Here is a 13,688-nt window from a genome sequence, read left to right on the forward strand (position 1 = left end):
TGTCTTCTTTGGATTTAGAACTCTTACGGTGTCCGAGGTGATATGAGACAAAATGAAAACACCCTTGGCAGGGCTGGGCTCGTGGCTCCGTGGGGTCACTCCCAGTAGGTCTTCCATCCTTGGTTGAACGAATGCTGTGTGGCCACCATATTGGAAATGCTCGTACAGTCTGAGCAGGGACAGGCAAAATGCATTCTCACTGTGCACTGGACCCTACAGATTCTGTAGCGGGCCCAGCCATCTGCTTTATTTGCCGTTGGAAGTGAAGTGTTATAGCTGGGTGCCGACGGACAGAAATCCACAGGTGGCTGCGTGTACGTGTATCCCCGCCACGACAAGGTGTCCCCGGCCGTGACAATGGGTCCATTTCCATTTCCCGCTCTCCAGTTGGCCAGCTGTATGCAAATGCTTCCCAGGGTGCTCGTGGTAAAAAAAAAAACCTGCTCACCAAGGCAGCAGACATAGAGATGTGAGTTTGATCCCCAGGTCTGGAAGATCCCCTGGAGGAGGGCATGGCAACCCACTCCAGTCTTCTTGCCTGGAGAATCCCCTGGACAGAGGAGCCTGGCGGGCTACAGTCCAGGGGGTTGCAGAGAGTCAGACACGACTGAAGTGACTCAGCACCCACACAGGCAAATGTATGTTCTGCTTTCTTGACCTCAAAGTGCTCATAAGGGGAACTGTCCTCTTTTACAGATGGCGGAGGGTCACCCAACCCACCGAAGCCAAAACCTCAGCCAAACCCCAAGCAGCCTGGCACTTCTGGTAAGACCCTGGGGCTCCTGGGGCTCCTTGTGTGTGTTTCAGGGTTTGGTGACCTCTGTGTCAGCTGAAAGGAGGTCTTTCCAGAGTTAGCGTGACCCTACAGTGAAATCTCTGTGCAAGGGAATGCCAATTTTCAAGTCCTGGAAAGCAGTCTTCAAAAATATTATTTTTTTTTGGATTTGATGTTTCGTTTGCTGATTTTACTTCCAAGATTGCAATGGAAATAATAATAATAATAAAAAACAGTGTAAGATTTTAAATATAGAGAATCAATATGGGAAAACATGGACTTCCAGGAAAGCTTTACTTTCCCTGGTAAAGAATCTGTCTGCAAGGCAAGAGACCCCAGTTCGATGACTGGATCTTGAAGATCCCCTGGAGAAGGGACAGGCTATCCACCTCCAGTACTGTTGGGCTTCCCTGGTGGCTCAGACAGTGAAGAATCTGCCTGTAATGAGGGAGATCTGGGTTCCGTCCCTGGGTGGGGAAGATCCCCTGGAGGAGGGCATGGCAACCCACTCCAGTCTTCTTGCCTGGAGAATCCCATGGATGGAGGAGCCACATATCCATACACACACACACACACAGACACACTCATGAGCATGCACTCACATAGATCGAAAGACAGTCAAGTCTATTGCTGTTGGTGGCAGCATTCCAAAGAGCCTTCTCCACGTGTTCTTTCCATATTCACGTTTTCCCACTGAAACTGCATGGTCCAGTCCTGGAAACCACCCTCTGTTTCGGACAGCTTGCCCAGAGGATGGTGGATAAATTGAACAATGGAATTTGTATCACCACGGGCTCCCTGGGGCGGGAACACTGTTTCCCAGTAGCATCTCATGATAACTCGGTAAGTCGTGTTCGGTGGATAGACAAGCTCTCCCAGATGTCTCTGGGACTTGAAAAAGAGTCTTTAAGAAGGCAACATCTGAAACCATCACGAGTCCTTCATTTTATGGACATAAAGCATCGTTTCATGGAGCACAGCTGGGTCAGTTGAATCCCTCTTTCAATGGGCACTAGCCCAGATTTGGCCACAGATATCTGTTCTTACATTGTAATATCTGTATTGTGGAAGTCATTGGAAACTTGGGAGGGTTGGTTATAGGGTGGACACTCAATGGGAAAGAATTGTGTGCAGGCAGAATTTGGAATTCCAACTCGGCCCACGGGGCATAACTGATTTATAAGTTACTTTCGTTATTTTGATTTAGTTTTTCCTTTTATTTTTCTTCTTGACCTCACATTCCTCTTCTTCTTGAAGAGAAGAATACTGTGAAAACAGTCAGGAGTTTGGTTTTCCTGTTGAGTCTTTGGTGAGACGGATACTCACGGTCTGTCTCTGTAGAAAGCCATTTCTGGTCTTCATTTCACGCAGAACTTCAGAATTCACTATCTTTCTCCTTTAGGGAATGATAAGTGGGATTTAAACGATGCCCTTGATGGTGGAGGAAGTGGTAAGTAGGCTGTCTTAAATCTCCTTCGTGTCTGACTTGATTATTTATCATTTCAAAGGAGGGTGTCTCTCTTAAAGACCTCGAATTAGTTTTCGCCAGGAAACCCTGAGGAGTAGGTATACGGTTTGGGTAGTTGATGAGTTTTTGGCTTTTATCTGTACGCCGACCTTTGTTTTGGAACCCCTACAGTCTTTGGGGTGTACAAGGCACTTTGAATGCCATCGGTAGGGCTGGGCCTCCCGGGCACGTGGGAACACACAGGATCCCACACTCACAAGGGCTTCCAAAACAGAGGGCAGAAACTTGCGTTTCTCACGGTGGGGTGTGGCCGCCGTATTGAAATGCCTGGCACAGTTTGGAGCGAGGACATGCAAAATGCACTTTCACTTGGCGCTGGACCCCACAAGTTCTGCAGCTGGCCCAGCCATCTGCTTAATTTTCTATGGGAGGTACACGAAGTGACGTATTATAGCTGGATGCCGAAGGGCAAGGTGTCCCCTGCCGTGACAAAGGGCCCATTTCCATTTCCCACCGTCCAGTTAGCCAGCTGTATGCACGTGCTTCCCAGGTGGTGCTACTGGTTAAAAAAAAAAAAAACAAACCTGCCTGACAAGGCCGCAGACATGAGATGTGGCTTTGATCCCCGGGTCGGGAAGATCCCCTGGAGAAGGGCATGGGAGCCAACTCCAGTCTTCTTGCCTGGAGAATCCCCTGGACAGAGGAGCCTGGCCGGCTCCAGTCCACGGGGTCTCAGAAGAGTTGGACACGCCTGAGGGACTCAGCACCCACACAGGCAAACGCATGCTTTGCTTTCTTGACCTCAAAGTGCTCATAAGGGCAACTGTCTTCTTTCACAGATGGCGGAGGGTCACCGGACTCCCCGAAGGCAAAACCTCAGCCGGACCCCAAACAGCCTGACTCTAATGGTGAGACCCTGGGGCTCCTATGGTTCCTTGTGTGTGTTTCAGGGTTCGGTGACCTCTGTGTCAGCTGAAAGGAGGTCCTTCCAGAGTTAGCGTGACCCTACAGTGAAATCTCTGTGCAAGGGAATGCCAATTTTCCAGTCCTGGAAAGCAGTCTTCAAAAAGATCATTTTTTTGTTTTGCATTTGATGTTTATTTTGCTGACTTTACTGACCAGGTTTTAATGAAAGCTCAGAAGTATTCGATGTGATTTTTAATCTAGAGAATCAGCCTGGAGAAACATAGGACCTTGGGCAAAAGCTCTTGTTCTTTCTTGATGCTGTTTGCTTTTTCTCACTCATCATCCTGTTCTTAGAGTCATTTGACCGCCATCAATTTTCTGAGTTGAATAGCTGTTGAAACTTGCCATTTTGAGTGGACTTTTCTGTTCATTGGTATATATTATTTGTCTGTATATTTTTGTACATTTATGTGTTTGTTTGATGGCATCACCAACTCAACGGATGTGAGTCTGAGCAAACTCTGGGAAATGGTGATGGACAGGGAGGCCTGGCGTGCTGCCGTCCATGGGGTCGCAGAGAGTCGGTCAAGATGGAGTGACTGGCTGAACGGATTTATTTCTTTAATATTTAACATGGCAAGATAGGAATAGTGTCCATCTTCTAACACAGTGAAGGTGATCATTCTCTTTAGTATTTTATATCAGTTTAAACGCAACCAATGTTAAGTAAAACTGTCAATATGTTATTCATACTTTGTCATAATGTTGTTGTTGAGTCTCCAAGTCGTGTCTGATTCTCTGCGACCCCATGGACTGCAGCACGCCAGGCCTCCCTGTCCATCACCAACTCCCGGAGTTTGCCCAACTTCATGTCCATCGAGTCAGTGATGCCATCCAACCATCTCATCCTCTGTCGTCCCCTTCTCCTCCCACCTTCAATCTTTCCCAGCATCAGGGTCTTTTCCAGTGAGTCAGCTCTTTGCACCAGGTGGCCAAAGGATTGGAGTTTCAGCTTCAGCATCAGTCCTTCCAATGAACACTCAGGACTGATCTCCTTTCGGATGGACTGGTTGGATCTCCTTGCATTCCAAGGGACTCTCAAGAGTCTTCTCCAGCACCACAGTTCAGAAGCATCCATTCTTCGGTGATCAGCTTTCTTTATAGTCAAACTCTCACAGCCGTACGTGACTCCTGGAATAACCGCGGCTTTAAATATACAGATCTTTGTCGGCAGAGATCTGTATCTGTGTTTGCTTTTTAATAGGCTGTTTAGGTTTGCCACAGCCTTCCTTCCATAACGTCAAGCTTTTTGCTACCTAGTATTCCAGAAGCATTTTCTGAAGTTATTTACGAGTTTGAATCGTGTGAATTTTCTTGGCAGTTAGATACAATCATGCCTAATACCTCATTCTGAAGATGGTTTGTGTCTTCTGACGGTTTAGAATGTCGGGTCTGTTAGTTTATGATAGTTTGGAATGTGGGTTCCAGGGGGTCAGCATGGGGGTGGGAGGCGGCCTCTTGGGAGGGTGGGGTGGGGTGGGGGGAGCTCAGCACTGCCGAAGAGCCCAGGTGATGGGGGAGAAGCAACCAGGCTGGGGAGGTACCTGGGCACAGTGCTGCAAAGCAGACAGACAGACAGTGCTCACACCCACTCAGGCTCAGATACAAGGCACTCACGCCCACGCACACACACAGCTCTTGTTCAGTACATATTCGTGCACGCAGACACACACGTGTGCACCCGTGAGCATGTGCCCGCACCACGCGTGCACTCACGCGTGTGAACGTGTGTGCACTCAGGTACCTGTGGGCAGTGGCAGCATCCATGCACACGAATATACGCACACACATGTACACACGCATATCCGTACACGCACACACCTATCAGCTGGAAAATCCTGCGTGTGACAACCAAGTCTGTTGCTGTTGGTGGCAGCCTTCCAGAGAGCCTTCTCCACGTGTTCTTTCCCTATTTTCCGCTTCCCCAGAAACTGGGCGTTGCCCAGTCCTGGAATCCCTGTGCTTTGGGCAGCTTGCCCAGAGGACGCTGGATAAATCCAGCTGTGGAATTTGTAAGGTCCAGGGATCCCTGGGTCAGCAACAATGTTTCCCAGTAGGGACTCCCGATAGCCGGGTTGGGTGGATGCATCGCAATCTCTGCTAGCTGTTGCTGGAACTTGAAAAAACGTCCTTAAAACGAAGAAGGCAGCCTCTGAAACCATCAGCAGTGGTCACGTCATTTCTGTCCAGCACAACGGGGTTGGTAACATCCATATCGCGGAAATTGTCGGCAGCTTGGTAGAGGATGGTTATACGTCGGATGGTCAGAGGCAAAGAGTGGCCTGCAGGCTGAAGCTGACGTTCTGGCTCAGTCCTTGGGGCCTAATTGATTTATAAATTACTTTCATTATTTGGGTTTGGCTTTATTCTTTTCCTTGAGGAGGAGAGTGAGCTGGAAACAGTCAGGATTTGGTGTTTCTCTTGAGTCTTTGGGCTTCTCTGGTGGCTCAGCTGAAAAAGAATCCGCCTGCAATGCGGGAGACCTGGATTTGATCCCTGGATCGGGAAGATGCCCTGGAGAAGGGAACAGCTACCCACTCCAGTATTCTTGGGCTTCCCTAGTGGCTCAGCTGGTAAAGAATCTGCCTGCATTGTGAGAGACCTGGGTTCAACCCTTGGGTCAGAAAGATCCCCCGGAGAAGGGAACAGCTACCCAGTCCAGTATTCCGGCCTGGAGAATTCCACGGACTGTATAGTCCATGGGGTCGCAAACAGCTGGACACGACTGAGCGACTTTCACTTTCACTTTCTTGAGTTTGGCCAGACTAATCTTCTGTAGCATTTGTATGGAAAGCCATTTCTGCTCTTCATTTCACCTAGAATTTCAGTGTTGAGTGTTTTTCTCCTTTATGGAATGACGAGTTTGATTTAAAAGATGCTGCTGATGATGCAGGAAACAGGAAGTGGTTAGTCTTACGTGTCCCATGTGTCTGACTTGCTTATTTATCATTTCAGAGAGGCTTGTCTCTTAAGGAAGTCGAATTAGTTTTTACTAGGAAAGCCTAAGGAATAGGTGTATTGTTTGTCGTTGTTGACTGTCTTTTATCCGTATGCTTACTTTCATTTTGGACTTTCTGGGTGGCGGTAGTGGTATAAAGAACCCACCTGCCAGTGTTTGATGCCTGAGTCGGAAAGATCCCCTGGAAGAGGGCATGGCATCCCACTCCAGGATTCTTGCCTGCAGAATCCCACGGACAGAGGAGCCTGGGGGGGCTACAGGCCATGGTGCCACAGAAAGCTGGACATGACTGAAGCAACTTAGCACACGTTTAGTGTGCAGTAGCATTATGTCTCTAAAAACCGCGTTCACACCTGAATTTATAAAATTAGTATTTAAAATGCTCACCATCTTGTGAGCCTTCAAGAAATAACAGCAAACATCATGGATCAGATTGTTGTTGTTGAGTGACTCAGTCGTGTGTGACTCTTTGTGACCCCATGGACTGCAGCAGGCCAGGCCTCCCTGTCCATCACCAGCTCCTGGAGCCCACCCAAACCCATGTCCGTCAAGTCGGCGATGCCATCCAACCATGTCATCCTCTGCCGTCCCCTTCTCCTCCTGCCCTCAATCTTTCCCAGCAGCAGGGGCTTTTCAAATGAGTCAGTTCTTCGCACCAGGTGGCCAGAGTATTGGAGTTTCAGCTTCAGCATCAGTCCTTCTAATGAATATTCAGAACTGATCTCCTTTAGGATGGACTGGTTGGCTCTTCTTGCAGTCCATGGGACTCTCAAGAGTCTTCTCCAGCACCAGTTTGAAAGCATCAATTCTTCAGCACTCAGCTTTTTATACTCCAACTCTGGCGTCCATACATGACCACTGGAAAAACCATAGCCTTGACTAGACGGACCTTTGTTGGCAAAGTAATGTCTCTGCTTTTTAATATGCCGTCTAGGTTGGTCATAACTTTCCTTCCAAGGAGTAAGCGTCTTTTAATTTCATGGCTGCAATCAGCGTCTGTTTTTAATAGGTATTAATTTATAATACTCCAGAGCAGCAAGAATTGCTGCTGCTAAGTCACTTCAGTCATGTCCGACTCTGTGTGACCCCATAGGCGGAAGCCCACCAGGCTCCCCCGTCCCTGGGATTCTCCAGGCAAGAACACTGGAGTGGGTTGCCATTTCCTTGCTACCGTCCCCCAAATGTCTCTTTGCTGATGCTGGGAAAGATTGAAGGCGGGAGGAGACGGGGACGACAGAGGATGAGATGGTTGGATGGCATCACCGACTCAATGCATATGAGTCTGAGTGAACTCCGGGAGTTGGTGATGGACAGGGAGGCCTGGCGTGCTGTGATTCATGGGGTCGCAGAGAGTCGGACTCTACTGGGCGCCTGAGCTGAACTGAAGGCCCGGGAGTTTGGTTGGGTGAGGTCCCACAGCCTCTGAGTGGTCCCCACTGGGTCCCCTCTGCTGTGTATTTGTATCCTCACCCAGGAGCCTCCGCACTAAGCTGGGAGGTCCCCTGCGCTGGTCCTGGGGATGGGACGAGGTGGCGTTTGGCGTCCCACTGGGGAGCCACTTGACCCATTGGCAGTGGTGCGCGTGGTGAAATGAATTCTGGTTCCAGGAGTGAATTTCAGGCAAAGGCTCTGGATTCGGGGTTCCCTCTGTGGCTCCCCTGTGGTCCCCGCCTCTCGGGCCTCAGCCCTGTTGTCTTCCTCCGGGCGGGGCCACCAGCCTGCCCCCCCTGACCCCAGACTCTGTGGTCTCCCCTGTGAGTGCTGCCTCCTGCCCATCACGGCGCCCTGTGCTTCTCCCCACAGCCGAATCACCAGGCGTGATCCCCGGGATCGTGGGTGCCGTCGTGGTGGCCTTGGGAGGAGCCATCTCCAGCTTCATCGCCTACCAGAAGAAGAAGCTGTGCTTCAAAGAGAACGGTGAGGGTACTTAGCACCACCTTTTTTCCAGGGGGTCTGGGTACCGTATGTTAAAAAAAGCTAAAAGAGAAGCGGAGCTCCGGTTTGCACGAAACACAGAGACGGTGGCTGAGGGCTCCTAACATGGCTGGAAAATCAGGTTCTGACTTTGCCGCTTCAATTTGGGCGCTTCCTGCGTCTAGCCATGCGAGCTTGTTCAAGTTACTAACGCATGCCACTTTGGAAGGTTTTTATGTAACGAGGAGAGGCGATGGTCTGTGCTTTAGGCTTTTGGTGACGGTCAGTGAGGTTGTGTGTGAGAGTCTGGACGGGCTGCTTGGCAGAGAGTGCAGAAGGAACCTTATCTCTTACGATGCATTCCCTGTTACATTTGCAGCCACCCTTATCCACCTTCTAGCCCCCACCTGGTGGCTCAGGGGTTAAGAATCCACCTGCAATGCTGGAGACCTGGGTTCGATCCCTGTGTTGGGAAGATCCCCTGGAGGAGGGCACAGCAACCCACTCCAGTATTCTTGCCTGGAGAATCCCATGGACAGAGGATGCCCGGCGGGCCACAGTCCATGGTGTCACAGAGAATCAGACACAACTGAGCAACTCACACACCTTGTCATCTTTAGGACAACAGCCATGGGCATGGGGCCGGCATATTGTCTTCTCAAGCCAAGGGAATTACAGTGGAAACACCAGGCCAGTGGTTCCCTTTTTGCTGGAACCTGGTACCAGGAGGTACTCAGAACAGTTGGATGGCCCAGACAGTTTGTAGGGGGAATGTGGAGAATGCAACAGGCAGCAATGTGGTGACCAGAACTCCGTCACTGGGCATTTTGGCCCTCGTCCTGAAGTCCTGTTAACTTGGGATTTGTGTTGATGTCAGCGAACTCTGCTATAAACGCAGGTAACCTTCGTCCGTCTCTGGAAGGCTCTTGTCTAGCTCTCGCTGTCAGGACCACTAGAGGAGCAGGTTGTGATGCGGCTTGTGGGGGGCCCCGTGGGCCGTGGCTGCCCCTCTTCCTGGGAGGGGACTTGAGGTATTGGAACGTCTCATCCTCTGTAAGATCATGGGTCTTTCCTGTGCCGTCTGCCGGCTGATGTTGTCTGCCTCAGGGCCTGCTTCCTGAGGGATCTTGGGAATCTCCCAAGGAGACTTGAGTTGATGCTGACGGAGGCAGAGTCGCCCCCGAGGGCTGGAGTTTGACCCTCCCTCTTCCAGCTTTCCAGCGTTTCAGGCCCGCAGACACGGTTTGTAGCCCGCGGTTGACAGTCCGACACGGGCGTTTGGATGCGGAAATCTGAAATAAGCGGCTCTTTTTATAGCCCTCTGTTTGCCAGAAGAGGGTAAGGGTTGCCTGATGGCATCTTATTTCCCATGTGGGAGTGGGTGCCTTCCATCTGGCTGCTCTCAGGAAGGTGTGCTAAGTCTCAGAAGGGTGAGCATCCAGCAATGCCCAAATGGACAGAAGACCGAGTTCCAGGAGATACTCGTAAAAGATCTACAATTAGAATCTAGGTGAGGCTAGAGGGGAGCAGAAGCCAATATACGTATATTTATTTTCTTTTGCTTTTATTTCTCCTAGAGCTAGCAAAAAGAGCTTCGAAGGAAGCGAATCAGCGTTTCCTTTTCCTTATTTATTTTATTTGGCTGTACGAGGTCTTAGTTTGGCACGAGGGATCTAATTCCCTGGTCAGGGATTGAAGCCAGGCGCCCTGCATTGGGAGGGCAGACTCTTGGCCACGGGACCACCAGGGACGTCCCAGTGTTTCTCTTTCAATTACATTATCTGAAACATGCTCAGACTCAAGCCAGGACACCAGGAAGGCGCTGGATCGGGAAAATGAGCACTGGGGGTACCAGCCCCAGGATTTTCTGAAAAAACCCGGAATGTGTGTGAGTCAAACACAGAGCGGTGAGCACGTTTCTGATTCAGTGGGTAAGACGCTCCGCTTTGAAGACAGGCCTTACAAAACGAGTTCAGTGTCTGTTGTCAAGTTGCGTGTTTTGATGAACGGAGATGGTATGGAGACGTCGAAACCCGGTCCATCGGGCGTGGGGAGAGCCCAGGGGACGCTCTTTTCGGCGTCCTCTGCACACGGGGCCGTTCTATGAGAGTTGTCTTTTCTGGGGTGTTCCTTGTGAGACGTGCAGAACCCACGTGGAGCTGTGAGTCTGTGGAGTTTCGCTTTCGGAAGGACGTGGCCACCACGGCGGGCCCCGGCCCGTGGCTGTTCTGTCGCTGGACCGGGTGGCTGGCTGACGGCTCGTTTGCTCACGGCACGTCTCCTGGCGGCTCCCTTGGTGCCCCTGGTGGCAGGGGATTCTGGAGGCTTGGGTGACAGTGAGCCATGAGCATGTGCCCTTCCCCTCTCCCCTGTTTTCCTGGCCTCCTTCTTGCAGCCTTCGTCTCTCTGCCTCCCGATCCATCCTTCGTTCTCTTCCTTCCTTCCTGTCACCCTCCCCTTTAACGCCCCCGCAGCATCCACTCCTGTGGTGTCAACCCGTCTCCTTAACTTCTGAGCCCAGCAGACGGGCGTATCTCGTAACAGCTTGCTGCTGCCTGCACCCGCGGGCTCGTGCATCCAAAGCCAAAGCTCTGAGATGTTCATTTCTGGTTGATTTTGGTTTTCTTTTTCTGTTCTTTTCACAGTCCTTTTCCGCCCTTCCTTTGCAGATGCGCCGAAGATCTAGGGGACGCGTGGAGAGCCCTGGGCAGGGGCGCGGAGATGATCCTTTCTGATCTGCATGTGTCTCGAAAAGCAAACTTTGTTGTCTGTCCCTTTTTGTGTTTTTTTTGTCGTTGGTACTAAGACGTTTCCCCAGGGACGTTGTTCCCTGACCCTGCAGGCTGTACTGTGAATTCTCTTTATGCTTTCTGCCTTGTCGAAGCACACAAGCTTGGGATGCTATATTCGAAGGCGCGGTTTGCCTTCAGAGAAGTGAAGACAGGTGCACACGTGTCCCTTGAAAGTGGGATCCGACACACACAAACGGGGCTGGGGGCTTCCGTGAACAAAGACAGCTTTGTCAGTCACCTTCCATCCTTGCCCATTGGGTGGGCCATCCTGTCTGTGGAGACCCCCTCCCCTTCCCGGGGCAAAGCCAGCCCTAAGCCATGGGATATGGCCTTTCACACTAATGATGACATTTGTAACCTTCTGACTCCATGCTGCTGCTGCTAAATCACGTCAGTCGTGTACAACTCTGTGCGACCCCATAGACGGCAGCCCACCAGGCTCCACCATCCCTGGGATTCTCCAGGCAAGCACACTGGAGTGGGTGGCCGTTTCCTTCTCCAATGCATGCAAGTGAAAAGTGAAAGTGAAGTCGCTCAGTCGTGTCCGACTCGTAGCGACCCCACGGACTGCAGCCTACCAGGCTCCTCCGTCCATGGGATTTTCCAGGCCAAGAGTACTGGAGTTGGTTGCCACTGCCTTCTCCATCTGACTCCATAGCCCCTGGATTTTTACAGCCCATTTCCATGAAGTGCTTTTTGTTTTTGTTTTTTTCCACACTCTTTCTATAACTGCTTTTTGCCAATTACGTGAATTTCGCAGTTCTCAGCGAAAAAAGGAGAACCTACATGTTTAAGAATCACCTGAAAATCTCACCATCTTCAATTGCTTTTTTTAAGAAAATTATTTTTAAGTGGAAGATAATCGCTTTACACCGTGATGTTAGTGTCTGCTGTACAGCAGCGTGAATCAGCCGTATGTATACATACATGGCCTCCCTCTTGAGCCTCCCTCATACCCTCCCCTTCACCTCCTTCCCAACCCCCGACTTACAATTTCTGAAATGTCAGTGCAGAAGTCAACGGCAGACGGGGTCTGTGACCGCCTGGAATCCGTGGATTCTCACATCTCTCCATAAACACGGAAGTCAGTGCCGGATCTTTCTTTGCCTTTTTTGCATCAGACCGTCTCCTTCTTGCGTGTAAATACAAGTTTTCTTTTTCCAACCTCGTGCTGAGGGTCAGGGTCCTGTCCTTTCCCACAGTGATACAGCCAGTACTGGTCTGGAGGCTGAGTCGCAGGATTTGGGGTTAGTATCGGGAGGTGGCTTGAGAACCCCGCAAGGTGGGGGGTCTTTCAATGCTCTTCTCGTGGTCACCCTCCACCGGTCACCCTGATGGCCTTGACTCTGGTCACTTCCGCGGCCATCTGTGTCTTTGAAGAGCATATTCTCCGTTTTGATGAAGTGAAGCCTGCGTCCTAATTAGCTTGGGTGCTTAGCAGGCGTGCATGCTCTATTGTTCCAACTCTTTGTGACCCCGTGAACTGTAACACACCAGGCTGCTCTGTCCATGGATTCTCCAGGCGAGAGTACTGGCGTAGGTTGCCATTTCTTCCTCCAGGGAATCTTCCTGACCCAGGGATCAAACCCACATCTGCTGCATTGCACGTAAACAAGCTTTATTATTTTAATTCACATTCTACCACCTTAATTTTTTTAAGTAATTTATTTTTAGTTGGAGGGTAACTGCCTTACAATATTGTGCTGCTCTTTGCTGTACATCAGCAAGGCCTTCCCTGGTGGCTCAGATGGTAAAGAATCTGCCTGCAATACAGGAGACCCGGGTCCGATCCCTGGGTGGGGACGATCCCCCTGGAGAAGGACATGGCAACCCACTCCAGTATTCGTGCCCGGAGAATCCCAGGGGCAGAGGAGCCTGGCAGGACTACAGTCCATGGGGTCGCAGAGAGTCAGACTCGACTGAGCGGCTAACACTCTATGCGTTAATATACGATAGTTACCTTTCTCTCTGTGGCTTACTTCACTGTGTGTGGCAGGTTCATCCACCTCATTTGAACTGACGCAGATGCAAATAAATGCGTTTTGACTGGGAATATCATTTTTTTTTGTCTTCTTTGCATTTTGTTGACGTGTCATTGATGTATCGTTTTGTGTTGGTTCCTGCTGTACAGCAAAGTGAGTCGGTCATCTGTCCGTTTCTCTGTTATATTTTAGTTTTTGGTGCTGCGTTATCCCACGGTATTCAGTAGACACTCCCTGGGCTCTATAGTAAGACCTTGCTCATTCATGCTGTATATAAGAGTTGGCATCTGCTGACCTCAAACTCCCAGGCTGTCCCTTCTCCACCCCATTCTCCCTCTCCTGCGTTTTGAATTCTGTCTCCTCACACTTGAATGCTGAGCCAAGGATCCTATGCTCGCAGATCCTTCCTGGGGAACGGCTGGGGGCTGGTGGCGGTGTGTTGATCCTCTTGGCGTCGATGTGTGTTTGACAAATCGAGGAAGATAAATTTGAAAATAGAAAGACGGACTCAGGAAAGCTTAGGGGCAAACAGGCAGGACCCCAACGAGGGGCCCTTCACACCCTGATGACCGGGGTGGTGCCTCTGCTCTCCGGGAGGGGCTGGGTCGGAAGCTGAGTGGGGCGATGCCCATTCGCCCTGAGAATGATGACGGGGCCTGTTGTCTTTGTATCCACTCCCGCCCCCCGACTCCGGCGCGTTTTGTTCTTGCTTTCAGCCGAAGAAGGCGAGGTGAACATGGACAATCATCGCACCAGCGCTGAGCCAGCAGGTGAGACAGGGTGGGAGCGGCGCCACCCCATCATTGCCAACGCTCACCCCCCACCTGCATCC

General features: G+C 50.7%; 1 protein-coding gene across 2 annotated transcripts in view; it reads left to right on the top strand.

Moving 5' to 3' along the window:
• Positions 1 to 13,688, top strand: part of LOC129535250 (uncharacterized) — a 32,911-nt gene that overhangs the window by 15,903 nt on the left and 3,320 nt on the right. The window contains exons 5-9 of one of the 2 annotated variants that reach the window (XM_088834183.1): positions 697 to 765; positions 2,178 to 2,225; positions 3,083 to 3,151; positions 7,972 to 8,085; positions 10,752 to 13,566. In XM_088834183.1, the coding sequence (XP_088690309.1) occupies positions 697 to 765; positions 2,178 to 2,225; positions 3,083 to 3,151; positions 7,972 to 8,085; positions 10,752 to 10,768 (317 nt within the window). In that variant the 3' untranslated portion in view covers positions 10,769 to 13,566. The other variant, XM_055393930.2, reaches the window with a different exon arrangement.

Source organism: Moschus berezovskii, chromosome X (assembly GCF_049115385.1).
Source record: "Moschus berezovskii isolate FMDL1 chromosome X, NW_MosBer_1.0, whole genome shotgun sequence".
Taxonomy (NCBI): Eukaryota; Metazoa; Chordata; class Mammalia; order Artiodactyla; family Moschidae; genus Moschus; species Moschus berezovskii.